At 41.6% G+C, this 26,399-nt stretch overlaps 1 protein-coding gene across 1 annotated transcript in view; it reads right to left on the bottom strand.

The window, feature by feature from the left end:
* atp6v1ba (ATPase, H+ transporting, lysosomal, V1 subunit B, member a) overlaps positions 1-13,376 on the bottom strand; it is a 47,379-nt gene extending 34,003 nt beyond the window's left edge. Inside the window, exon 1 of the mRNA XM_047351636.1 lies at positions 13,164-13,376. Coding sequence (XP_047207592.1) covers positions 13,164-13,272 — 109 coding nt within the window. The 5' untranslated portion in view covers positions 13,273-13,376. The remainder of the gene's footprint in view (positions 1-13,163) is intronic.
* Between the last annotated feature and the right edge of the window lie 13,023 nt (positions 13,377-26,399).

The raw sequence follows: 26,399 nt of genomic DNA, 5'->3' as shown, positions 1-26,399 counted from the left end.
TTACCACTAAATATATGATTAGGGGTGACTTATATATATACAGCACTAATGCTGTGTGAAAAAGCCAAAGGGTCTAATGTCCCAAAGTTTTCTTTCCGGTCAAAAAAAACACAGATTCCTGCTATAGTTCCAGTCAGACTTCATCAATATGGGTCTATATGTATAATTCTGGAGATTAGATAATACATCTGTCCCAATACTCGCACTTCCACCCTTGTGTCCCTGAATTGCAAGTTCCCGTTGATGGGTTCGAGTGCGTAGTGTGTCCCAATTCTCCAGAGTGGTCCTTAGCCCCGCCCCTTTGTGCCCTCAATCCGCCCTTTGGTGAAGCCCGCATCTAAGCGGACTTAGCCGAAGTATATTACCCACAATTCACTGCTGTAGATGACGTTCTGAGCAAAAACCAATCACAACCGTCAACGTAACCAGCCGTCAAATCAGAATAATGAGAACTGCGTAAACTTTAGACAGCAAGCCGACAAACTTTTTTTTACTGGTTTTCCAGGCTCAACATTGTAAGATATCATTGGGTTCAGAGTGAGTCTGGGCAGTCAGTAGGTCATAACACTGAAGTTACCTTTCAAACAAACACTGGCGCAGCGAGAGTGTGGTGTATAAGCCTCCTTCGCTTCCTGCACTTTATTCTCCTCAAAACAATTGCTTGTTGCAGTTTTAAATTGTTTTTTTTAGCAGCAAGACTGTGAAAACAGTGCTGGTTCCCGCCCTTTTTGATGTTGCAGTTACGGTGCAGAGATGCAAGTCAATGACGTAACCTCTACTGTCCCAATTCTACAATTTTGCACACTTGTAACCTCCACACTTCAACCCCTACATGCACTTGTACAAAGTAAACACTTCATAGAGGTGCGTAGGGTGTAGTGTGAGTATTGGGACAGGGCCTTCCACCAAGTTCAAAATTTTGCACCCTGGACCAACTTCCTGCTGATGTGGACAGGCGTGGTAAGGCGTATTCATCACTTCCTGTTTTCGCTGTTGCACTCGGTGGATTGTTTGCCGTGTGAAGGCTCTCTCGTTTGATCTGATTTCTCTCTACTTTGATATATCTTATTTGTTCTAATACATAAGCACGCTAAAATACATACTTTCTTTTGATACATTTAACGTTTGGGGACTCTCCGTGTCTTATACGGTTTTTCTAGTAGTGGTAAGGGGTTGCTAGCCTAGCGTTAGCTTTAGCTCCACCATGGCTACCCGTTCTGCTGTTTCTCTCTCGGAGTCTCCTCCTCTCTCCTGCTCACTCTGTCAGATGTTCAGTTACTCCTCTGCCTCCTTTAGTGATAATGGTACGTGTAATAAATGTAGCATTTTTGTAGCTTTGTAGGCAAGGGTGTCGGAATTGGAGGCCCGGCTCCGCGCTGTTGAAAGACCAGCAGATACCCGAGGCCCCTTAGCCAGCGCAGAGCCACCGAGGGTAGCTCCCCGTAGCAGTCCTTCAGCAGAGCCCGTGCAGCCGGGGCCTCAGGCCGGCTGGGTGACGGTACGTAGAAAGCATAGTCCTAGATCCCAGCCCACAGGTCACCAGTGCTCAGCGACATACCCGCTGAGAAGCCAACTCTGGTCATTGGCAGCTCCATAGTCAGAAACATGGCACTAGAGACACCAGCGACCATAGTCAAATGTCTGCCAGGGGCCAGAACGGGCGACATCAAATCCTACCTGAAACTGCTGGCTAAGGATAAGTATAAATACAGTAAGATTGTTATTCATGCTGGCGGTAATGACACCCGGTTACGTCAATCGGAGGCCACCAAAGTTAGTGTTGCTTCAGTGTGTAAGTTTGCCAAAACGATGTCGGACTCCATAATTTTCTCTGGTCCCCTCCCTGATCTAACCAGTGACGACATGTTTAGCCGCATGCTGTCATTCAACCGCTGGCTGTCTAGGTGGTGTCCAGAAAGCAATGTGGGCTACATTGATAATTGGCAAATATTAACATTTTGGGGAAAACCTGGTCTGATCCACAGAGACGGCATCCATCCCACTTTGAATGCAGCAAGACAGTGTCTCGCCCACGGCCAAAACTGAATAGATTAAAAAATAATCTAAAAAGGAGGAAATTATGAAAATCTCATAAAAATAAACACAACTCAGACTAAAAAGAAAAATAAAACAATTAAATGTGGCTTATTGAACATAAGATTTCTCTCTTCAAAGACTTTGCTAGTTTGTCACAAATCAGGTCCCTATCAGATTGATTTATTTTGCCTCACAGAAACCTGGGTGCAACAACAGGATTATGTTACTATAAATGAGTCAACTCCTACTAATTACTTCAATTTTCACATTCCTCGAAATAATAGGCAAGGAGGAGTAGCAACAATCTTTCAGTCCGATTTATTGATTAGTCCCAGACCAATTAATAGCTACAACACTTTTGAATATTTAATCCTTAGTTGTCCTCACCCAAATTGCAAAGCACTAAAACCACTTCTTGTTGTTTTGTACCATCCACCAGGCCCTTACTCTCAATTTTTAGATCAGTTTTCAAATATTTTATCCAATCTAGCGTTAAATACAGATAAGGTTATTATAGTGGGGGATTTTAACATTCATGTTGACACTCAAAGTGATAGCCTAAATATGGCCTTTAATGCTACCTTAGACTCAATCTTTTGCTCAAAACATTAACAAACCTACCCACCTTTGTCTTCATTCTCTGGACCTTGTGATGACATATGACATTGAGTGTAAAGACATAACAATATGTTCTCATAACCCTGTCCTATCTGACCATTTCTTAATAACCTTTGAGTTTAATTTAACCAAGTACTCTACACCTGAAAGAAAAATTTATTATTGTAGATTATTATCAGACAATGCTGTAACAACCTTTAAAGAATCAGTTCCACTTTTAATTTCCTCATTATCTCTTGTTCGTAGTGTTACTTCATCATTGCGTGGTGCATTAGACAATGTAGCCCCCTTGAAAAATGAGGTAATTATTCATAGGAGGCTGGCTCCTTGGTTTAATTCAGAGCTGCGTACTTTAAAGCACAATGTTAGAAAATTGAAGAGAAAATGGCACTCAACACACCTAGAGGATTCCCACTTAATCTGGAAAAATAGTCCACTTTTGTATAAAAAGACACTTCGTCAAGCAAGAACAGTTTATTTCTCATCATTAATAGAAGAGAACAAGAATAATCCTAGGTCTCTCTTTAGTACAGTTGCTAAACATACACAGTCATAGCTCTGTTGAGTCATCCATTCCCTTAGCTCTCAGCAATCATGACTTTATGGGATTCTTCTTAAACAAAATTGATACTATTACAAATAAAATCTTTGACATACTCCCGAAGATAATTACTTCATCCTTCACAAGTGAGACAAAATTGGAAGTAACTGTCAAACCTGATCTGTGTTTGGACTGTTTTGATCGTGTGGAGCTTCCTGAGTTATCAGAAATATTAGCTTCATCTAAACCTTCAACTTGTATGTTAGACCCAATCCCGACCAAATTATTTAAGGAAGTGTTCCCTCTGATTACCAGCCGCATTTTAGATATGATTAATCTATCCTTAGTAAATGGATATGTACCACAAGCTTTTAAGGTAGCTGTAATTAAACCTTTACTTAAGAAACCTTCACATGATTGAGATAACTTGAAACATTACAGACCAATATCCAATCTTCCGTTCTTATCTAAAATTCTGGAGAAAATAGTTGCTAATCAAATGTGTGAGCATTTACACAGCAATAACCTATTTGAAGAGTTTCAGTCAGGTTTCAGAGCTCATCATAGCACAGAAACAGCTCTGCTGAAAGTCACTAATGATATTCTTATGGCCTCAGATAATGGACTTGTGTCTGTACTTGTCTTGTTAGATCTCTGTGCTGCATTTGATACAGTCGACCACAATATTCTCTTAGAAAGGCTGGAATATGCTGTAGGGATCAGGGGAACAGCGCTAGGCTGGTTTTAAATCTTATTTGTCTGACAGATTCCAGTTTGTTCATGTAAATGATAAATCATCTTTAAACTCCAGGGTGAATTGTGGAGTACCACAGGGTTCAGTACTTGGGCCAATTCTCTTCACAATATATATGTTTCCAATAGGTAAAATTATCAGGCAGCATAGGATAAATTTTCACTGCTACGCTGATGATACTCAGCTTTACTTATCCATAAATCTTGATGAGCCCAACCAGTTAGATAGACTACAAGCATGTCTTGAAGACATAAAAACTTGGATTACTTTAAATTTTCTGCTTCTAAATTCACACAAGACAAAAGTTGTCGTCTTTGGACCGGAGTCTTTAAAAAAGAAACTGCTTAGTCGATCACTTAACCTGGAGGGCAATAAATTGACCTCTGGTAATAAAGTAAAAAACCTTGGTGTTATTTTTGACAAGGACATGTCATTTAAATCCCATATTAAAACAGGTTTTTAGGGTTTCCTTCTTTCATCTCCGGAACATTGCCAAAATTAGAAATATCCTATCCAGGAGTGACACTGAAAAACTAGTCCGTGCATTTGTTACTTCAAGGCTGGACTATTGTGCTTCCTTACTATCACGATGTCCACAAAATGCAGTTAAAAGCCTTCAGCTGATCCAAAATGCTGCAGCAAGAGTTCTGATGAAAATTAAAATGTGAGATCATATTTCTCCTATTTTAGCTTTCCTTCATTGGCTCCCTGTTAAATCCAGAATAGAATTTAAAATTCTCCTCCTAACATATAAAGCCCTTAATGATCTAGCTCCATCATACATCAGAGATATGAATGTTCCATATATTCCAAACAGAGCACTTCGTTCTCAGACTGCAGGTTTACTGGTGGTTCCTAGAGTCTCTAGAAGTAGAATGGGAGGCAGATCCTTTAGTTATCAGGGTCCTCTCCTGTGGAACCAGCTCCCAGTTTTAGTCCGTGAGGCAGACACCCCGTCTACTTTTAAGGCTAGGGTTAAAACTTTCCTTTTTGATAAAGCTTATAGTTAGTGGCTTAGGTTATCCTGAGCTATCTCTGTAGTTATGATGCTATAGGCTTAGGCTGCTGGAGGACATAATGACCATTTTCACTGTCTTCGCTACATTCTCACACTACTCTCCAATTTTACATTATTTGCTGTTATCTCAGCTTTTAACTTTATATTCTCACTCTTTTCTCTTTCTACAAGCTACACCTGGCCTGACTCTGTGTCTACCTGTGACACCTTTCTGGAGAGGAGCATAGTCCAAGCGTCTGCTGCGAACAACTTAATGCTCACCCTCTATCGATGATCCCTTGGCCCTGTCTTTCACTTTCTCCATAGCAATTGACTGAGCTTTTACTGTAACTAAATATATGTGCTCTCTTTCAGACTCCAACCTTGAAAACTGGCTCAGAGTTTATCTGTTCCTTCTTTCTAAAGGAGCTACATCCATTAACATTTACTTTTCCTTCCCATAGAAACTACTCCTGGATCAGTGCTTCTGTGTTCTTTTTGTGTCTCTGCTCTGTTCTCTCAAACACACAGTCGGTCGTGGAAGACGGCCGCTCACACTGAGCCTGGTTCTTGTTCTGCTGGAGGTTTCTTCCTGTTAAAAGGGAGTTTTTCCTCTCCACTGTCACTACATGCATGCTTAGTATGAGGGATTGCTGCAACGTCAACGCCATCGACTGTCCACTGTCTCTACATGCTCATCCGGGAGGAGTGAATGCTGCAAGTCACTGACTGGATGCAATCTGCTGGGTTTCCTTAGATAGAAAAACTTTTTATTCAATTTGAATAAATAACTGAATCTGACTGCACCGTTCAATGGTTAGGATTAATTGGAATGTATGTACCTGACTTTGTGCAGTGCCTTGAGACAACAAGTGTTGTGAATTGGCGCTATATAAATAAACTGAATTGATTTGAATGAATTCTTGTTTAAAAAAAGAAAATAAATTAATAAAAGCCCTAAATAAGACCTAATATTCACCAATAATGAGTAAATATAAAAATAATTGTATGTGTGCCATCTTAAATCAGGTAGACTTTTGTGAAGAACAACATGCTTGTCAGACATAGCTTTAGTCTATATACTGACATAGAACGGGTCAAAATCAGGCCAGGCATTGATTATTAAAGGGGTAGCCATTTTTAATGTAACTTCATCAATATGAAACAATTTGAACGGGTAGTCAATAAAAAGTTAAATGCATACAATAAAAGGTCGATTAAGGGTTTTAGATACCTGCACATACTATTTCTGAATGGGTGACTCATAAACAGGCAATAAAAAAGGCATTCCAGGAGCAAGGATTGTTGCTGGTCTGCAATAGAGCAGACCTTCACAGAATAAATCTGTGTTTTAGGAAACTGTTTCTGAAGAGATTAAGGCAGGATACGAAGAAAAGCCTTATCTTCATGATTCTGTGAAACAGCCCCTCTGCCCCAGTCTAGTGCTGTCCTTACACAGTTCTCCATTTTTATTTGAAAAAAAAAAAAGCAATAGTTCAAGGTTCCCACTTATATGCATTGTAACGATTAAGTACATTTTACAAGGTAACAAGTGCTCAATGGGCTATACGTTCATGGTGTGTGAAGGAGCATCATTTCTCATTAGGTTTGGAAAACTTTCTCCACCTCTGTTTTGCAATTTCAGCTGAAGTGCAGCAGTTCTCTGGCTTGGCATGCAATAGCAGTGCAGGTCACCCTACAGCCTGTTCAGCTGCCAGAGCCCTTTGTGTACAAAGATGTTAATTGGTCCTAATCCACCACTAGAAGCTGTTTTGGTAGCCTGACCTCGCACCCTGAAGGACACCTTGGTGTGAAATACTAAAGAGCCCATTGAAGTGCCAAAGAAAAGAGGCATGGAGCATTCCAACACAATTCAATTTCCCCACTGAAAGAGGGAGAGACTCAAAGGGAGAAGGGAAAAGGGGGACTAGGTGCTGGGATGAAGATGGGAGCACATCATTCTGGCAATCAATGAACAGCACAAAGCAGTGGCTGCTGTGATGTGTAGCTTCACAATAACATCTTAGCCTCTACTTCAAGGGATTCCCACAGCCAAACTGAACAGGGGAATTCTTACTGCCTAAAAGCTGCAGGGCCTCATCACTGCAGCAAATGAGCACATGGAGATATCAAGAAGGATAGGGAACAAACAAGAGATAACAGAAATCCACGTGTGGCCTTTTTAATAAAATTCAAAATTTCCAGTTAAGCTTATACTGTTCCAAAAAGTAGAAGCACAAATGGCCCAAAACATTCCCAAAACTTTAAAGCTCAGGATTGTCCATTTGTCTTTCTCTTCACATCCCAGCAGCAGAAACTCTGTATCGCTTTAAATGTATAATTATTGTCATACTATGATAAGCCAAAGCTATTCAGCTGAATATAAACTAATCCCCCCTTTTCAATGATAGGGGACAAAAAAAAACACATTTAAACAAAAAATAAGGAGCTCAGAGTGAAATCAAACTACAGAGTTTAAGCATCATCATTCTCTTCTATTTCCCTTTCAGAAATTCTCAAACATGCAGCCATTGCAGTCATTTACAGCCTTAAATTTAATGTAGATTTTTCTTTTTACCTAAAAGTCTAACCTTTTTTCTGGGATGATGGCTCAGTCAAACTTTGTGTTGCTATTTGGTCACAAAAGCTGCCTCTGAACACTGACCTTCCTTAAAGGGAGAACGAACATGTAGAACAAACAAACCAACAGAAAAGGCATAGAATCAATATGTAGAAGAAACCAGAGGACTACATGATACAACCATCAAACTGCGTTCAAACACAAAACTTCAAACTCAGTTATGGATCATAATGTGTGCCTATGAGACATCCTCTGCATATGAAGACCTTCACTAATTAATCTGATGGACTGTTTGTCACTGGCACCGATCTGCAACACCATCACCCTGCTCGTGATGCCACCAACTATGCCTTCTGCTGCCAACTACTCTCATGCACTCCTGGCAAAATGAAGCAGCACTGGACTGTTGCTCAGTGGTCCAAAGTACTTTTTTCGGATGAAAGCAAATTCTGCATGTCATTCGGAAATCAAGGTGCCAGAGTCTGGAGGAAGACTGGGGAGAAGGAAATGCCAAAATGCCAGAAGTCCAGTGTCAAGTACCCACAGTCAGTGATGGTCTGGGTTGCCGTGTCAGCTGCTGGTGTTGGTCCACTGTGTTTTATTAAGGGCAGGTTCAATGCAGCTAGCTATCAGGAGATTTTGGAGCACTTCATGCTTCCATCTGCTGAAAAGCTTTATGGAGATGAAGATTTCATTTTTCAGCACGACCTGGCACCTGCTCACAGTGCCAAAACCACTGGTAAATGGTTTACTGACCATGGTATCACTGGGCTCAATTGGCCTGCCAACTCTCCTGACCTGAACCCCATAGAGAATCTGTGGGATATTGTGAAGAGAACGTTGAGAGACTCAAGACCCAACACTCTGGATGAGCTAAAGGCCGCTATCGAAGCATCCTGGGCCTCCATAAGACCTCAGCAGTGCCACAGGCTGATTGCCTCCATGCCACGCCGCATTGAAGCAGTCATTTCTGCAAAAGGATTCCCGACCAAGTATTGAGTGCATAACTGTACATGATTATTTGAAGGTTGACTTTTTTTGTATTAAAAACACTTTTCTTTTATTGGTCGGATGAAATATGCTAATTTTGTGAGATAGGAATTTGGGGTTTTCATGAGCTGTATGCCAAAATCATCCGTATTAAGACAATAAAAGACCTGAAATATTTCAGTTAGTGTGCAATGAATCTAAAATATATGAATGTTAAATTTTCATCATGACATTATGGAAAATAATGAACTTTATCACAATATGCTAATATTTTGAGAAGGACCTGTAGCTACACTTTGTGAGCTTCAGGATCTCTGTCGCAAAATGTTATATCACTGCTTTAACAGCTTTGATAGTCCATCCAACAGATAAAATAAATATTGGCATTTATGCAAAGCAACAATGCAAGGCACTTAAAATATAAACGCCTGCCAAATATTGCAACCAGGCAGTTTATTAAAATTAGAATATTGCACATATTGATATTTCAATGATGACAATTAGATATATTGTGCAGCTCTAACATGGGCCTTGTGATACTGATGAAATACGGTGTCTTATTTTATTAACTTTAAAGGTAGTCTGTTTTTAAGCAGATATGCGACATTGATTTTATTAACTTGAATGTAGGGCTGAAACATTTTTTTTAAATTGTCAACAGATTAATCCATTAGCAAGATAATCATTACTCCAGCCCTAGCTGAATGTAGTATTGAGCTAGGATGTTTAATCTTAAGTGACTCCAGTCTGGATTTTAATGATGATTTTTAAACACAAGAATAGTTCAAAGGACATAAAACAAATGCATTTCAAATGAAAGGTCACACCTAAAGGACATATTACCCCCCATGTACTGTTGCCAATTGGTGTTACTATTAAAAAAGGCTACACGACAAAAAAAAACTAAGATCACAGCATTGCAACCATTAAAGGAATCACTCAGCAGCATAATAATGAAGCATCAGATGAGCCCCAAGTTTTTGGGCTGATGTTGCAAATCTTAATGGGGATTTGTGAATTACAAAATACAGCCCTACTTCCCCCCAAAAAAAACTGGTCTATTTTTAAGATGAGGAATGTCGGGAAGTGAATCATGAGCAGTCAGAAAAACAAGCATACGATTCACGAGGTCTTGTGTCTCTTCATGCTATAGACAGAAATAGTGTCAAAGCCCAAGCTTACATTTTAATGTCCTTTCAGAAAATGAATAAAGGCAATACGCCCACTGGACTCTTTTTCTCTACTGACAAGCTAGCTGCTTAAGCCTTATTAGAATGTGAATTGCAGAGGTGTTTCAACACAGATTTTATAGAAATTACTTTCGTAATGACAGATGAAACATTTGTTTATCATGACTAGATTATTACCAATAATTAAACCTTCACAAAGAAGTATAGTGCCTTGCTCGTTTCCTTTTCATAGCATTAAATGACAGAATGCAACACTAAAACAAAGACAAGCCATTTTGCCTACTAATAGCTTTTGTCCCATTTGACATGAGAGAGACAAAGGCCTCTTAAAAGAAAAGACAAGGTCTGATGAGAAGTCTCCTTATTTGTTTATTTTCCTGCTCTGTCTCGACAAGGCTTTTTACTAGCTTCATCTATTAGACTGTTCGCAAATGAATACAACAGTGGAAAAGCACCTTAATGCTGTGATCTTATAGGCCGTGCTTTGCTGTAGTAAATAGCTGCAGCTGTCAGACTTTCATTCTGCACCAAACACAAGTAGTTCTGTAGTAGTAGCAGAAAATCAGAGAGAGGTTTAGGGTTATATTTTTTCTATTACCAAAATTCCCCTCCATAATAATCATAAATCAAAATAAAAATGGCTAAATCGTAGGTTGTTTCAAATGCTGTCCTAAAGCCCTGTTAGGGTCCTGTTTTTAGGAATTTCCATGCTTCTTGTGCATGTGTGGGTTCTCACCAAGATTATAGTTTATTACAATCCCTAACATACATACTAGGTTAGCTACCATTTAACAGTAGTAGTAGGGACTACCACCTATTGGCCAGTAAAACAATGGGTTCCTAAACAAGGACTGGGGAACTTGCTGATTAAGGTAGTCTTGATGGCTACTTATGCAAGTCGATCTAATGAGGTATTAGGAAATGAGAACTGGACGTCTCTGCCCCAAATAAAGTACAATAAAACACATTAAGAAGCATGTTTCAATAAAAGCCTTTTAACAAGCTTTTAATCAACATGGTTAAACTTTTCTGCCTAGCTGACAAAGGTAGTGCCAAACCACTAGGTCTAATATAACACGGCACACTTCTGATGTTTGACTCCGTCATACTAGAACAGACGTTCAGGCTCTACCTTCTGTAGCTTACATTAATGTCAAAGCAATCAAATAAATATTAAAGAAGAAAACCGTTAGCAAGCTGACACAATGTTGTAATCCTGCACATACAATTTTAAAGAAGGATAACTCCTAGTAGTAACCTCAGGTTACTACTAGTAGCTGGTAGGACTGGACCACCACCATCACCACAACCACCACCACCAACAACAACAAGAACAACAACAACAACAACAATACAAATAATAATAATATTATTATTATCAACAACAATAACATTAATAATAATAACAATCTATTTCTTTTTTTATTATTATTAGGATGGGAACAAGTTCTTTGAAGTGTCGTCTCTGCAGTTCAGATATTGAACTCTTTGCAGTATGTTTTCGTCCATATTATTTACCCAGAGAGTTCACCAGACTACCTGACAAACAGACCACAGTTTGTGAGACTGAAGGGTTATAGAGCATAACCAGGTAATCAGCAGCACAGGAGCACCACAGGGGACTGTACTCTCACCATTCCTTTTCACTCTGTACACCTCAGACTTCCAGTACAAGACAGACTCCTGTCATCTGCAGAAATACTCGGATGATTCTGCAGTTGAGGGGTGGATCAGAGATGGACAAGAAGCTGAGTACAGGAAGGTGGTGGACCGCTTTGTGGCATGGTGTGGAAACAATCATCTCATTTTGAACGTTACTAAAACAAAGGAGATGATCGTAGATTTTAAGAGAAACAGGAATAGGTCAGACACTATTTCCATCATGGTAGAAGAAGTGGAGGTGGAGGAGTATAAATACCTCGGTGTTCACCTGGGCAACAGACTGGAGTGGAGATGCAGCTGTGAAGCCGTCTACAAGAAGGGACAGAGCAGACTGTACTTCTTGAGGAAGTGTAGGTCCTTCAGTGTTTCCAGTAAGATGCTGCATATCTTCTATAGGTCTGTTGTGGAAAGTGTGATCTCTTCTGCCATCATCTGCTGGGGAAGCAGCATCAGGGCCAGGGACATGAAAAAGCTCAACAAGCTGATAAAGAAGCCTGGCTCTGTTGTGGGTTGTCCTCATTGTACAAAGAAGGATTATTCATGAAATGAAGAACATTATGGAGAACCCTGAGCATCCTCTTAATGAGACTGTTGTATAACAACAGTGTCTTCAGTCAGAGGCTTCTTCAGATTTGATATAAGACCGAATGCTACAGGAGATTCTTCCTGCCCACAACCATCTACAACAGCTCTTTGAAGAAACCTGTATAATATGAGCTACAACAACATATAAGTCCTGTTTGGAAATAATAATGTATTTTTGAATTGAACTGAAAACACCAGGGGTAGCCGCAACCAGCACGTGATCGAGTCACATGACTGATCATCCGCCTGTCACCTGCCTTCTTCTACACGCTCAAGTTCTGTGATTTTAGTACAGAAGCAGACCCAACTGTCGCTGTGTGAAAACAGGGATACTCAAGAGGTGGTGGATCAAATGTTACCGCTTTAGGTTTTTGCTCCTTTATCCAACTAATACCTGTTCGTTACCCTCATTCAGGGGTCAGCTGACTTCAATGCTAGCTAATCCTCTGCACTGACAAATAAGTCATACTGGACAGATCGTGCTGAGAAGCAGTCAAGGACAAATACTTTAGCATGTGTCCCTATTTGACTTACATATAAAAGGTACATGTTTGTAATTAGCCCAGTAAGGCAAAATTTATGTTGCTCAATTTTTATTTCAAAGGAGTTTCATCAAGCCATGTACTAGCTTAGCACTGTTGCCATTTGTGATCGGTTACGGTAATCGCTATTAGGTATAATGGATTTATCAAATATAACAAACGTTGCTTTAGCCTGCAAGACAAAAAATTACTATGGAGGTAAAATAAACTTCCATCACCGCAATCCTAACGTCCAGCAGTAAGCACTCAGTCTCTTAACATTTTATCACTTGCTACGGTGCGTTTCTGCTCCATTGGGGGAAAAATGACCTAACGCAGAAACAAAAAAAATACCCCCTCAACAACCGAAAATCGAAATTCAAAATAAAATATTTATTTCATGAATGCTAGGTTTTCTAAGAACTAAATGTCGATCAAAAAAGTTAGAGCTACTTTAGCTATCATATTAACATGATTCATGAAGCCGTAAAGGGGTTTAATTCGGTTTCATCAAGACAGATAAACTGCATATTAACAGGAAGTAGTTTTCCTAGAGGCTGACAATATCCGCTTATTACATTAATATTCTCCAACGTAAATCTGACATTAAAGCTGCGGCACAACAACCGTGTTAGCAAAGGCTGCAGCTATCTATAGCAGTACCCAGCTAACAGTGTAGCATCGTACTTAGCCTCGGCTGGGAGATGTAGTTCCTAGACACTGCCTGGGTGTGTGTCCTCGCAGCTGCTGCAAGGCTGTTCACGTCCATCGCTCGATTTGCCACCAATGTTGCCATTATTATGAGGAAAACTGAAGAGTTTTCGTCGCTCGATGTGTTTTACTGACTTCAATGGAGTAACAGCAATGACAGCAGAGGGCAAGTCATATGACAGTGACGATGACGAACCGGATGTCCTATATTGAACGCGCGCATGCGCAAATAGTAAAAACATAACCATTCAAAACATTATTTCTGCTATTTTTCCTCTTGAAAACAAGTTCTGAATTATTGTAATGTTGATTTTTTTTCATGTGTTAAACATTTCATATGTTACTGTTGGTCAATGTGGACATTAAAACTAGTTTCAAACATTACTTTTAGTTTAATAATACGACTCCTTCAAGTTACCTTGACAGAACACTTGATATAAGCACTAAACCTCCGTGACCCACAATTATGTACAGAGGATGGATGGATGGATGGAATCTATAAGCAGGTAAATACAGAGATCAGAAGAAAGTATAAAATAAGTTTTGGAATGAAAGGCTGGAGAAACGGTAAATAAATTTTTTTAACCTCTACTTCTAAAATCATGTTTAATCTGTTTATAATATGACCACGAGAAGCGCTTTTCTTTTAATAAAATATTATGTAAATACATAGTGTAGGGACAAAGTGAATATTAATGGTGGTAAGTGAGAGGACCAACATCCTGAGACAAGTGTCCCGGATTTGTATTAATGGAATGCTCGGAACAACTGAATACATGGCGAGGCGCTAAGACACACAGATGTTCCATTTGAGCTTGCATATTCTTGTAATCTTTCTATTATAGGCTGTAGGTTGCATCACCTCCACAGGCCATGATCTTATTTCAGTCAATTCGTTTGTTCTTAGGCTTTCTAACCATTTACCAGGGGCGTTAATAACTGAATGCATATGGTATGTATGTCTCACCTTCAGTAAAACTGTATGCTTGTTTAATTAGTTTACATAATATTACATGTGTAATTCAGAAAAATAAAATAGTTAACTAATTCGCGGTGCCGCGAGTGCGCAAATAGCTATTTTTTGTCTTCTCCTTTTAACTCATTGTCAGGTTAGGTGGAGCGGGACGTGATTATATGGAACACAATTAAAATCTTATTGTTTTTAAATAAAAATGTGAAGTCCAATACCATTTTGTCGCTGCATCTTTTTAATACTTCTAAATTTCTTCTATCAAGAAGTCTGGGGCTATTCAGAAAACATCCGGGGATTCCGCCCCGGAAGCCCAGGTCTAACTACGCGCCTGCCATTTACTACAATTCTGCTAGACCTAGAGGTGGTGAAATAGCTGTTATTAATGCATAAATGTTGTTAGGTCTAGGTCTGGCTGCACGGTGGCACAGTTGGTAGCACTGTTGCCTTGCAGCAAGAAGGTCCTGGGTTCAATTCCTGCCTGGGGGTCTTTCTGCATGGAGTTTGCATGTTCTCCCCGTGCATGCGTGGGTTCTCACCGGGTACTCCAGCTTCCTCCCACAGTCCAAAGACATGACTGTTAGGTTAATTGGTAACTCTAAAATTGCCCTTAGGTGTATGAATGAGTGTGTGCGTGGTTGTTTGTGTGTTGCCCTGTGATGGACTGGCGACCTGTCCAGGGTGTACCCTGCTTCTCGCCCATAGACTGCTGGAGATAGGCACCAGCTCCCCTGCGACCCACTATGGAATAAGCGGTAGAAAATGACTGACTGTTGTTAGGTCTTTGCATTATTTTCCTTAGTCCAATTGTTTTCTTTTAGTATTTTTTCTATTTTCATAAAATCCATGCAGATATTCCCCAGAGTCTTTGAAACAGAAACTGCTTAGTCAATCACTTAACCTGGATGGCATTAAATTGAACACTGGTAATAAAGTAAAAACCCTTATTGTTATTTTTGACCAGGACATGTCATTTAAATCCCATATTAAACAGGTTTCTAGGATTTCCTTCTTTCACCTCCGGAACATTGCCAAAATAAGAAATATCCTATCCAGGAGTGACGCTGAAAAATCCATGCATTTGTTACTTCAAGGCTGGACTATTGTAATTCTTTACTATCGGAATGTAGGGGTATAGAGATGTTTATTTCTGTACAACTAAGTTCCGGTAAGAACTTCCAGTTGACTCAAGTGGGTGTGGTATAAAAGAAGCCGCCTCACGCCTCTGAGACGCATGTCTCCTTTGCGCTTCCACTGAGTGGCTTGTGTCCTGTTGGACTTGGCTGCAAACGAGTGACAGATTACAAAGTGTGGTATATGCGGCTTTGATTTCTTTGTGGTAGGCGTTCTCTCTTGCTGCACTATGGCTGATCTTTGTAGAAGTTTAGTATGATTGTAGGTGAATGCCACATTGCTGCTTCTCTAGCACATTCCAGCGGTTAATGCAGTGGATATTTGGTGATCAACAGTGCCAGTCAGTTTTGTTATATCTTGATGACATTGTTGTGTTCTCTTCTAGCGTGGAGCAACAATTGGAGCGCTTGAAGCTGGTGCTGGGTCGGCTCCAAAATCAGGGCCTTAAAGCAAAACTCAGCAAATGTTTTTTCTTTCAGAAGGAGGTACATTATTTAGGGCACGTGATCTCTGGTAACAGGGGTTGCTACAGATCCGAGTAAAACCGAGACTGTAGCTAACTGGCCAACCCCCACCAAGGTCTCAGAACTGCGGTCTTTTCAGTTGTTATCACCGTTTTGTGGAAGGTTTTGCCAAACTAGCAGCTCCATTGCATAGAGCTGTGGCTCATTGTCTTGTTGCCAAGGCTGGCAAGAAACCTGATTATGGACTGACTGCATGTTGGACTGATGAATGTCAACAGAGTTTTGAAACTCTGAAAGGTAAGTTAACAACAACACCTGTGTTAACCTATGGAGATTTCACTCAACCATTTATCTTGGAGGTTAATGCCAATCATGGTGGCTTGGAGGCCATCCTTTCTCAAATGCAGGCAGGCAAGGTGAGGCCAATAGCTTATGCTAGCTGGGGCTTGAGACCTATAGAACGGAATATGGCAAATTACAGGTCAATGAAGCTTGAGTTTTTGGCCCTTAAGTGGGCCATGACCGATAAGTTTAGAGAGTATCTGTTGGGTAACAAGTGTATTGTGTACACCGACAACAATCCTCTTAGTCATTTGGCTACTGCTAAACTGGGTGCCACTGAACAGAGGTGGGATGCTCTACTAGGGTCTTTTGATTTTGAGATCAAGTACCGGTCAGGGTGGTGTAATACAAATGCTGATGCACTTTCTCGTCAGCATCCACCTGATCCACTTGATGTGGAAACCATGCTTCCAGGTACAGCTATGCCTAAAGCGTTGCAGAAAGCTTTGAGGTTGGAAAAGGTTGAGGCAACACAAGCGATTGTCGCAGCTATGCCACAGTATACTGCTGCTGAACTCTGTGTGTTGCAGCAGGCTGACCTTGTGCTTCAGGAACTGTTGGTGTTTTGGAAGAAAGGGCAGCGTCCCAGTGGAGAGGAGTGGGCCTAGCTCTCCAAGCCCACATTGGTTTTGCTACAGCAGTGGGATCGCCTTGTTGAGAAAGATGAAATTCTCTATCGAAAGATATTTAGATCCGATGGTGCTGATGCTTTGTTCCAGTTGTTGTTGCCAACTGTGCTCATTAAAGATGTTTTAACCCGAGTCAACAAAGAACATGGACACTAGGGAGTGGAGCGAACGCTGGCACTCCTCCGTTCTCGGTGTTACTTTCCTCATATGACCTCTGATGTGGCCCAATGGTGCCAGGCTTGTGAGAAGTGCCAAGTGGCAAAGGATGTCCATCCTAAAGCTTATGGCTACATGGGACATCTACTGGCATCGCGCCCTAATTAAATTTTGGCCATTGATTATACCACCTTAGAGCCCACTCAAAATGGTTTGGAAAATGTTTTAGTATTGACAGACATTTTCAATAAATACACAGTTGCTGTCCCCACACGGGATCAGCGGGCTGCCACTGTGGCTAAGGTTTTGGTGTCTGAATGGTTTTACAAGTTTGGTGTTCCTGCTCGGTTACATTCCGACTGGCTAATTTTGAAAGCCTCCTTATCCAGCAGTTGTGTAATTTGTATGGTATTGTAAAATCACGTACCACTCCATATTACCCAAAAGGCAATGGCTAATGTGAGCGCTTTAATCGCACGCTTCAAAACCTGTTGCAAACACTGCCTGTGTCCCGGAAAAGAGACTGGCATGCTTGTTTGCCACAGGTTCTTTATTGTTACAACACAACTCCTCATCAGTCTACTGGAGAGTCGGCTTTTCTTTTAATGTTTGATCAGGAACCTAGACTGCCTCTAGATTTTCTACTGGGTAGAGTTGAGAGTCCAGTTGGTGGTTCTGTGAATGACTGGGTCCAAGAGTATCAAGCTCGATTGCAGGTAGCCTTTGATGGGGCCAGGGAGCACCCGAAACAGGCTGCAGATCGCCAGAGACAGGCACATGATGCCCATGTGAAACATCTGCCATTAAATGAAGGACAATTGGTCTTTTTGCGTGATTTTAGTGCTAGGGGGCCTCATAGGATGAGAGATCGATGGAGCTCTGTGAAGTACAAAGTGTTGAGGGTGCCAAACGAGGGTGGCTCGGTCTACACTATTGTGCCGGTGGATGACCAGACTAAAGTGAGACAAGTACACCGTACAATGCTAAAGCCTGTAATTGGCGTCGTTCCTCCTGATCACATTCCTCCCCATAACTTACCTCTTGCAGAAATGTCAGCATCTGAAGATGAGGGCCCATTTGATTATTATCTGTTTGTTTGTGAACAGCAACCCCTGGTGGTTGCTTCCACCTTACCTTCTTGGGAGATAATTCAGTCTAAAAGGAATATTAGGAACAGGGGGGAGATAGGGGGGAAATCCAGAGCATTATAAATAAAGCATTGTTCTTATTTTTATAAAATACAAAGCTAAAACATAGAATATAGTGGGTGAAGTTATACAATGACATACAGTAGGTGGCGGTATGCACCTCTGAATATGTTGCGTACCGCCAGCAGAAGAACAAGAAGAAGAAGAAGCAGCAGCACTAGCGCTAAGATGACGGACCAAGAAACTACGGTACAAAGCCAGGTAGTGTTAAAAAGTTTATATATGTCTTAATGTCGTTAATATATGCCTTGCCTTGCCTTGCCTTGCCTTGCCTTGCCTTGCCTTGCCTTGCCTTGCCTTGCCTTGCCTTGCCTTGCCTTGCCTTGCCTTGCCTTGCCTTGCCTTGCCCTCTGCCTGCTCCCTGTCGGACTATTTGGATTCTGGTTGTCGACCTTGTTTCCTGCATCTGGTTTATGTCTCTGCTTGCCCCTTGCCTGACGCCTCTTGTTCCGATTGTTGACCCTGTTTCTGTCCTTGGATTATTGAGCCAGCCTAGCCCTCGGATTATTCAGCCTGGAGTCACTTCTTACCTGTGCTGTGGAGATCACCGCCTGCCGCCCACTGAGGTTTCCTCTCTGGGTTTCAAGTTCCACACAAGACAAAAGCAGGTTAGTGGCTTTTCTGATCCCTGCAAAATCTGGAGAGACTACAAGTCACTAATCCCTCTTTCTGCCTCAGTGATTTGTGGAAGCTGTGAGGAGTGTTACCTGCGTGAAGTTTTCCTGTGGCTGAATAAACCTTTTAAACTTTCAGTACTGTGTCTGGCTGAATCTTGGGTTCGCCTTTTTCTGATTCATAGCAGTAACCTTTTGTTTTGTATTCTTATAGAGAAAATATACAATACCTCTTTTGGATTTTACTTATGCACAACTATTGACTAATATGCACGCATTTCCGTCTTTACATACACATTGTTTTTGACAACGTTCTTACCCCATAGGGATGTCTCACTGTGTCTGGTGCCTTAATAAGGGTTTTTGTTTTTCTGTGTTTAGTGGAGGCCGTCCCTCAGTACTGGGTCCTGCGACCGGTAACCTCAGCTCCTGTGGGTTTGTTTTTGTTTGTTTTTATTTTTTCTCCTTGATAAAATTTATTTTAAAAGTATTTTTAAATTAGGATTCAATAAATTGACTTTGTAAATTCGGATCTCGTCTCGCAAGTATTGGTATAAACGGACATGTATGCCTTTTTCTTACACAAAGGTAATTTTCTCTGGGTGAAATTCCCAGGGTAGCGTTGTTGAGCTTTTTATTCTTGGGTTTGGGGTTATAGTACCTAATATTGCCACAGGATGTCCACAAAATGCAGTTAAAAGCCTTCAGCTGATTCAAAATGCTGCAGCAAGAGTTCTGATAAAAATTAAAAAGAGATCATATTTCTCCTATTTTAGCTTCCCTTCATTGGCTTCCTGTTAAATCCAGAATAAAATTTAAAATTCTCCTTCTCACATATAAAGCCCTTAATGATCTAGCTCCATCATATATCAGAGATCTCATTGTTCCATATGTTCCTAACAGAGCACTTCGTTCTCAGACTGCAGGTTTACTGGTGGTTCCTAGAGTCTCTAGAAGTAGAATGGGAGGCAGATCCTTTAGTTATCAGGCTCCTCTCCTGTGGAACCAGCTCCCAGTTTTAGTCCGTGAGGCAGACACCCTGTCTACTTTTAAGGCTAGGCTTAAAACTTTCCTTTTTGATAAAGCTTATAGTTAGCTCAGGATAACCTAACCTAACTATCTCTGTAGTTATGCTGCTATAGGATTATGATGCTGGAGAACATAATGACCACTTTCACTTTCTCTGCTACATTCTCATTCTACTCTCCAATTTTGCATTATTTGCTGTTATTTCAGTTTTTAACTTTATGTTCCCTCTCTCTCTTCTCTTCCTAGAAGCTACACCTGGCGTGACTCTGTATCTACATCTTTCTGGAGGGGACCATCGCCCAAGCTTCTGCTGCCAACAACTTAATGCTCACCTTCTACCGATGATACACTTGGCCCTGTCTTTCAGTGTTTAACCCTATTTTTCTCCTAGACATAGCTACTGACTGAGCTTTTACTGTGACTAACTGTATGTGTGCTCTCTCATACTCTAAACTTGAAAACTGGCTCAGAGTTTCTGTTTTTTTCTTCCTAGGTGAAACGACTAAAGGAGCTACATCCATTAACATTTACTTTTCCTTCCCATAGAAAGGACTCCTGGATCAGTGCTTCTTTGTTCTCTTTGTGTCTCTGCTCTGTTCTCTCAAACCCCCTGTCGGCCGTGGTAGATGGCCGCTCACACTGAGCCTGGTTTTGCTGGAGGTTTCTTCCTGTTTAAAGGGAGTTTTTCCTCTCCACTGTCGCCACATGCATGCTCAGTATGAGGGATTGCTTCATAGTCAATGCCAGAGACTGTCCACTGTCACTACATGCTCATCCAGAAGGAGTGACTGCTACAACTCTACAGGTCCTTCTCAAAATATTAGCATATTGTGATAAAGTTCATTATTTTCCATAATGTCATGATGAAAATTCAACATTCATATATTTTACATTCATTGCACACTAACTGAAATATTTCAGGTCTTTTATTGTCTTAATACAGATGATTTTGGCATACAGTTCATGAAAACCCAAAATTCCTATCTCACAAAATTAGCATATTTCATCTGACCAATAAAAGAAAAGTGTTTTTAATACAAAAAATGTCAACCTTCAAATAATCATGTACAGTTATGCACTCAATACTTGGTCGGGAATCCTTTTGCAGAAATGACTGCTTCAATGCGGCGTGTCATGGAGGCAATCAGCCTTTGGCACTGCTGAGGTCTTATGGAGGCCCAGGATAGCGGCCTTTAGCTCATCCAGAGTGTTGGGTCTTGAGTCTCTCAACGTTCTCTTCACAATATCCCACAGATTCTCTATGTGGTTCAGGTCAGGAGAGTTGGCAGGCCAATTGAGCACAGTAATACCATGGTCAGTAAACCATTTACCAGTGGTTTTGGCACTGTGAGCAGGTGCCAGGTCGTGCTGAAAAATGAAATCTTCATCTCCATAAAGCTTTTCAGCAGATGGAAGCATGAAGTGCTCCAAAATCTCCTGATAGCTAGCTGCATTGACCCTGCCCTTGATAAAACACAGTGGACCAACACCAGCAGCTGACACGGCACCCCAGACCATCACGGACTTCTGGCATTTTGGCATTTCCTTCTCCCCAGTCTTCCTCCAGACTCTGGCACCTTGATTTCCGAATGACATGCAGAATTTGCTTTCAAAAGTACTGAGCAACAGTCCAGTGCTGCTTCTCTGTAGCCCAAGTCAGGCGCTTCTGCTGCTGTTTCTGGTTCAAAAGTAGCTTGACCTGGGGAATGCGGCACCTGTAGCCCATTTCCTGCACACGCCTGTGCACGGTGGCTCTGGATGTTTCTACTCCAGACACAGTCCACTGCTTCCGCAAGTCCCCCAAGGTCTGGAATCGGACCTTCTCCACAATCTTCCTCAGGGTCCGGTCACCTCTTCTCGTTGTGCAGCGTTTTCTGCCACACTTTTTCCTTCCCACAGACTTCCCACTGAAGTGCCTTGATACAGCACTCTGGGAATAGCCTATTCGTTCAAAAATATCTTTCTGTGTCTTACCCTCTTGCTTGAGGGTGTCAATAGTGGCCTTCTGGACAGCAGTCAGGTCGGCAGTCTTACCCATGATTGGGGTTTTGAGTGATGAACCAGGCTGGGAGTTTTAAAGGCCTCAGGAATCTTTTGCAGGTGTTTAGAGTTAACTCATTGATTCAGATGATTAGGTTCATAGCTCGTTTAGAGACCCTTTTAATGATATGCTAATTTTGTGAGATAGGAATTTTGGGTTTTCGTGAGCTGTATGCTAAAATCATCTGTATTAAGACAATAAAAGACCTGAAATATTTCAGTTAGTGTGCAATTAATCTAAAATATATTAATGTTAAATTTTCCTCATGACATTATGGAAAATAATGAACTTTATCACAATATGCTAATATTTTGAGAAGGACCTGTATTACTTGATGCAATCTGCTGGGTTTCCTTAGATAAACATTTTTAACCAATTTGAATAAATAACTGAATCTGATGGTTAGGATTAACTGGAATGTATGTACCTGACTTGAAATCTGTATGATTCAATTGAATTGACGTAGCCCATATTAAACCTTTCACACAATGCAACAGGAAACACTCTCCAATTATTTTTACCTCTGTCTTCTTCCCTCCCTGTTGGATGGAGTAAGCGGGAGTCAGATTTAGCCTAAACCGGCTCAGTTATGGTTGTGGTGCAAACACACCCTCCATTTCTGCTACCTGTATGACCCCTTCTCTTTTCCAATGGTTATAATCAGTCTGACAGAGAGAGGTACCCCGATTGCTTGTGGTGTTTAGTATAACAATGGCCACCAGTGGGCTCTACATGGACAAACTTTATCAGTTTATTATTTTACTTAGTACCATTCTGAAATGGCCAAACTCTAACACTGAGTAGTTTAATCTAACCTCCCCAACAACCCCGCACCATTCCAAACCCTTTGTGAAGTGCCTTGAAACATGTGTTGTGAATTGGCCCTATATAAATAAAACTAAATTGAAATGAAATGAGATATGCACTTTATATCAAAAAGCAAAACTGAGCCAAAAATAAATACCATACGATATTAGTGTTTAATTCAAATATATGATATAGATTCATATAGGATTAAAACTATTTTTTGTCTTTTTACCTCTCCCATCATTAATTAGTCAGTGTCCTCTAAAATTCCCTGAAGGTGTAAGGAGGCTGAGAGAGAGGTTGATTGAGGGCAAGCAGTTTTTGTCCGAGCAAACAGGAGGGGCAACCGAGGCTGTTGCTCGAAAAGTTAGCAGCAAGAACTGACTTCTGACAGAGAAAGTGCAGACTAAGTTACAGCAATAAAACTCTGACTCCTCAAGAACAACGCTCCCTGTCTGTTGTTCCCTGCTGTGTAATATGAATGCAGTTCATCAGAATCAGCATTTTTAAAGTGCACATTTAAAAAATGTCTAAAGATGTTTTCTTCTCTCCTTTCTCAGGGCATTGATATATAAACAAAGTCTAATTTAGTAACTGGAGTCATACATAAATGCTAAAGGCACATTCCACCCTCTTTCAATAGTTTTATATATCAGGACATAGTTGTAAATGCTTGGTCTTTACTAGGATCTACAGTTAGTTAAATATAATTGTATATGTACAAAAACACTCAGCATATTCCACACTGTCGTTGTTTATTACTTAAAATTCAAAGAAGAATTAAAAACCTGTAAATAAAAAATGAAATGCACTAAATTAATCAAATACAAAATGAAATGCACTAAATGAATCAACAGCTAATAGAAGAAACAGGTCTTCAAAATGCTTCACAAAGTTTTTGGATGCAGATGCACATGACCCCCCCCCCCTTTTTTTTTTTTTCAATCCTGGTGCTGTTCCTGCTTTAATGCATATGTACTCTGACTGTGCCCTCCCCTCCTTATGCTCATACACCACCATATTCTACGCATCACAGTCCTGCTGAGGATGCGGTGGCGTAATAGGTAAGATGCCATGACTGCACACATTTTCTCCACAGAGGCTCTTGGTTTGTCATTTTCTTGTTTTCAGGCCTTGATCCATTGTCATTTGTCACAGCATGTCTTGTACAATAGCTTTTAAGCTAATTTTTTTAAATGATTTTGCACCAACACTTTATAACCAACATAATAGCAGCAGCACATTGTGCTCAGTTCCCTGAAAATAAAATAAAATAACACTACAAACTGAAGTGGTGAGGACTGCCATAATGAGACTGACTGTAGTCCCTAGAGAGCTCATCCAAATGTTTTAGGTGGCAGAAAAAAAAGTAACATATTAACGCAAGTGAAGGGCTCTTGCCGACAGGAGAATTGCCCTCATTTAACAAATACAGATTTTTCAACTGAGTCTTTTCTGATGAGATCAGAGACTCCCAAACTCCTCGTGTGTATCCATATTTGAAAACGGGTGGCATAATGTTTATGCAAGTGCTAAGCATATCTGCTTCTGTATTCAGTTGTCATGCATTAACAAACTGCTAATTTCAGCTCACCACCTCAATGACTGCAAGGTGCACAGCTCAAGGCTGCAAAACAAGCCCAAATCATCAGCCCTTCACCACCATGCTTGAGTTGATAACAGGAATTGTTCCTGTATGCTTCGCCACCTATGGTGCGTGCATTATGGCCAACTACTTTGTTTCCATCTGTCCAAGTAAAATTATTCCAGAAATATTGCTCAAGGCTTGGAGAGCATTGTAAAAATTTGTACCCATGACCACACCAACATCAAAACGAACCCTTTCAGAGTGCTCGGGCAGCACCTCCAAAATCTCTCCAGAGAAAAGGTACTCTGATGTCTTGGACTCTATCGACAGAAAGCTAACCAGCCTGGATGCTCGTCTTGCACTGGTGGAAGTTCTCCACAGGGAATTTCAAGCTCTGAGGGAGTCTCTGGAGTTCAACAGAACAATTGGCTTCGCTCACAGCTGAGAACCAAACGCTGCGGGATAACTTAAAAACAATTACCGATGGAATGACACAGCTGTCTGGGGAAAATAAAAAAATTAAGAAGACAATCCTGGATATACATGCTCGGGAAAACCTTGTCTTCTCCTGCATTCCAGAACAGGCACAGGAGGACGCCATATCCACGGTCCGCGAATTTCTCTAATGTCAGCTGAAACTCCCAAGAGATGAGGTAAAAAATGAAAGTTACAACTGTAACTATTGTTCACCCTGTGAACCCTGGCAAAGGTGCTCAGTGCTGTCCAGGAAGCTGCTTCACAAATGGCCTCTAGAGGGTGCCTCTAGAGGCCATTTGTGAAGCAGCTTCCTGGTCATGGCAACCCATGAGGTGGACAGGCTCCTAGTGGAGTGACATTGCACGCCCCCCGGCAGGAGCCGATCCTGCAAGGAGTAAGCCACAGAGATCATCTCCACAATCCAATGTGCCAACCGCTGTCTAGAAAGGGCCTGACCCTTCTGAGAGCCAGCATAACAGACAAAGAGACAGTCAGTCTGACGAATGGTGCTGTAGAGCGGAAATATGCCTTGAGCGCTCAGACAGGGTAAAGAGGCTCAGAGGGGGTACCAGGATTAAAACGGGAAAGCCAGAGCGGCAGAATACTGCCAGCCACCGCAGGCACCTTTGGAACAAAGGAAGCATTAGTCCACAGCGTAACACTGGAGCCATACAGGTTCCACCAACTACATGGCTCAGACACAGACAGAGCATGCAATTCCCCCACTCGTTTAGCAGAAGCCATAGCCAACAGGAAGGCGGTTTTCATGGAGAGCCACTGGAGATCCATCCTTGTAACAGGCTCAAAAGGGGGAGACTGAAGAGCCGCAAGCACCAGCAACAAATCCCATGCAGGGGCCACAGGGCGCCTGGGCAGACACAAGCGCATGGCACCCTTCAGAAACAGCGTGACATCCCCATGCTGACCAACAGAGTAACTACCAAACCCAACATGCCAATGGGAAATGGCTGCCACATACACCTTCAAAGTGGAAGGGGATCGTCCAAGATCCAGCGACCCCTGAAGGAAGGACAGCAAATGGGAAACAGGACAGCGAACAGGGGCCAGTCCCTTACCACGTCACCACTTAGCAAAGACCACCCTCCAAGCACCATATGCGGCCCGCGTAGACACTGCTCATCCGCCAGTCATGGTCTGGCCCACCCTGCCCCCAGTGGGAGAAGGAAGAGCTGGCACCTGTAGAGGCCAAAGCCAGAGCTCCAGGCGGCTCGGATCGGGATGGAGAATCCGGCCCCCCATCTGGGAGAGGAAGTCCCTCCTGGAGGGGAGGCGCATCGGCGAGCCGGAGTAGAACCTACGCAGCAGAGCAAACCAGGTCCTCCTCGGTCAAAACGGGGCTACCAGAAGCTCGTGCCCAACCCTCAGGAGCATCTGGGGGATTAGGGGGAATGGGGCAAAGGCATAGAGAAGGGTCACTAGGGCCACTCGTCCGCCAGTGCATTGCAGCCCAGAGGACTGGCACTGTCCTTCAGCCACATCTGCAGGGGCCGCAATTAACCACTATTGGCACACTAAGGTTTGTCACATGTGCACATTTGCGCCAGAGAGAAAAAGTTAACCAGCTTAAAAGCCTACAAATGTTGATGATCCTCCATTCTTCCATACTTTTTTTCTGCACTGTCTGAAAACTTGGATTGCATACTTCTTCTTGAGAGCGATCTCAACTTTGGTCTAAATTAAGAAACAAGTTGAGTACAACTGGGACTCAGTGCAGTTGGCAACCAATAAATAT

The sequence above is a fragment of the Girardinichthys multiradiatus genome, chromosome 22 (genome assembly GCF_021462225.1).
Source record: "Girardinichthys multiradiatus isolate DD_20200921_A chromosome 22, DD_fGirMul_XY1, whole genome shotgun sequence".
NCBI classification, from domain to species: Eukaryota; Metazoa; Chordata; class Actinopteri; order Cyprinodontiformes; family Goodeidae; genus Girardinichthys; species Girardinichthys multiradiatus.
This window is presented reverse-complemented; position numbering and strand designations above follow the sequence as displayed.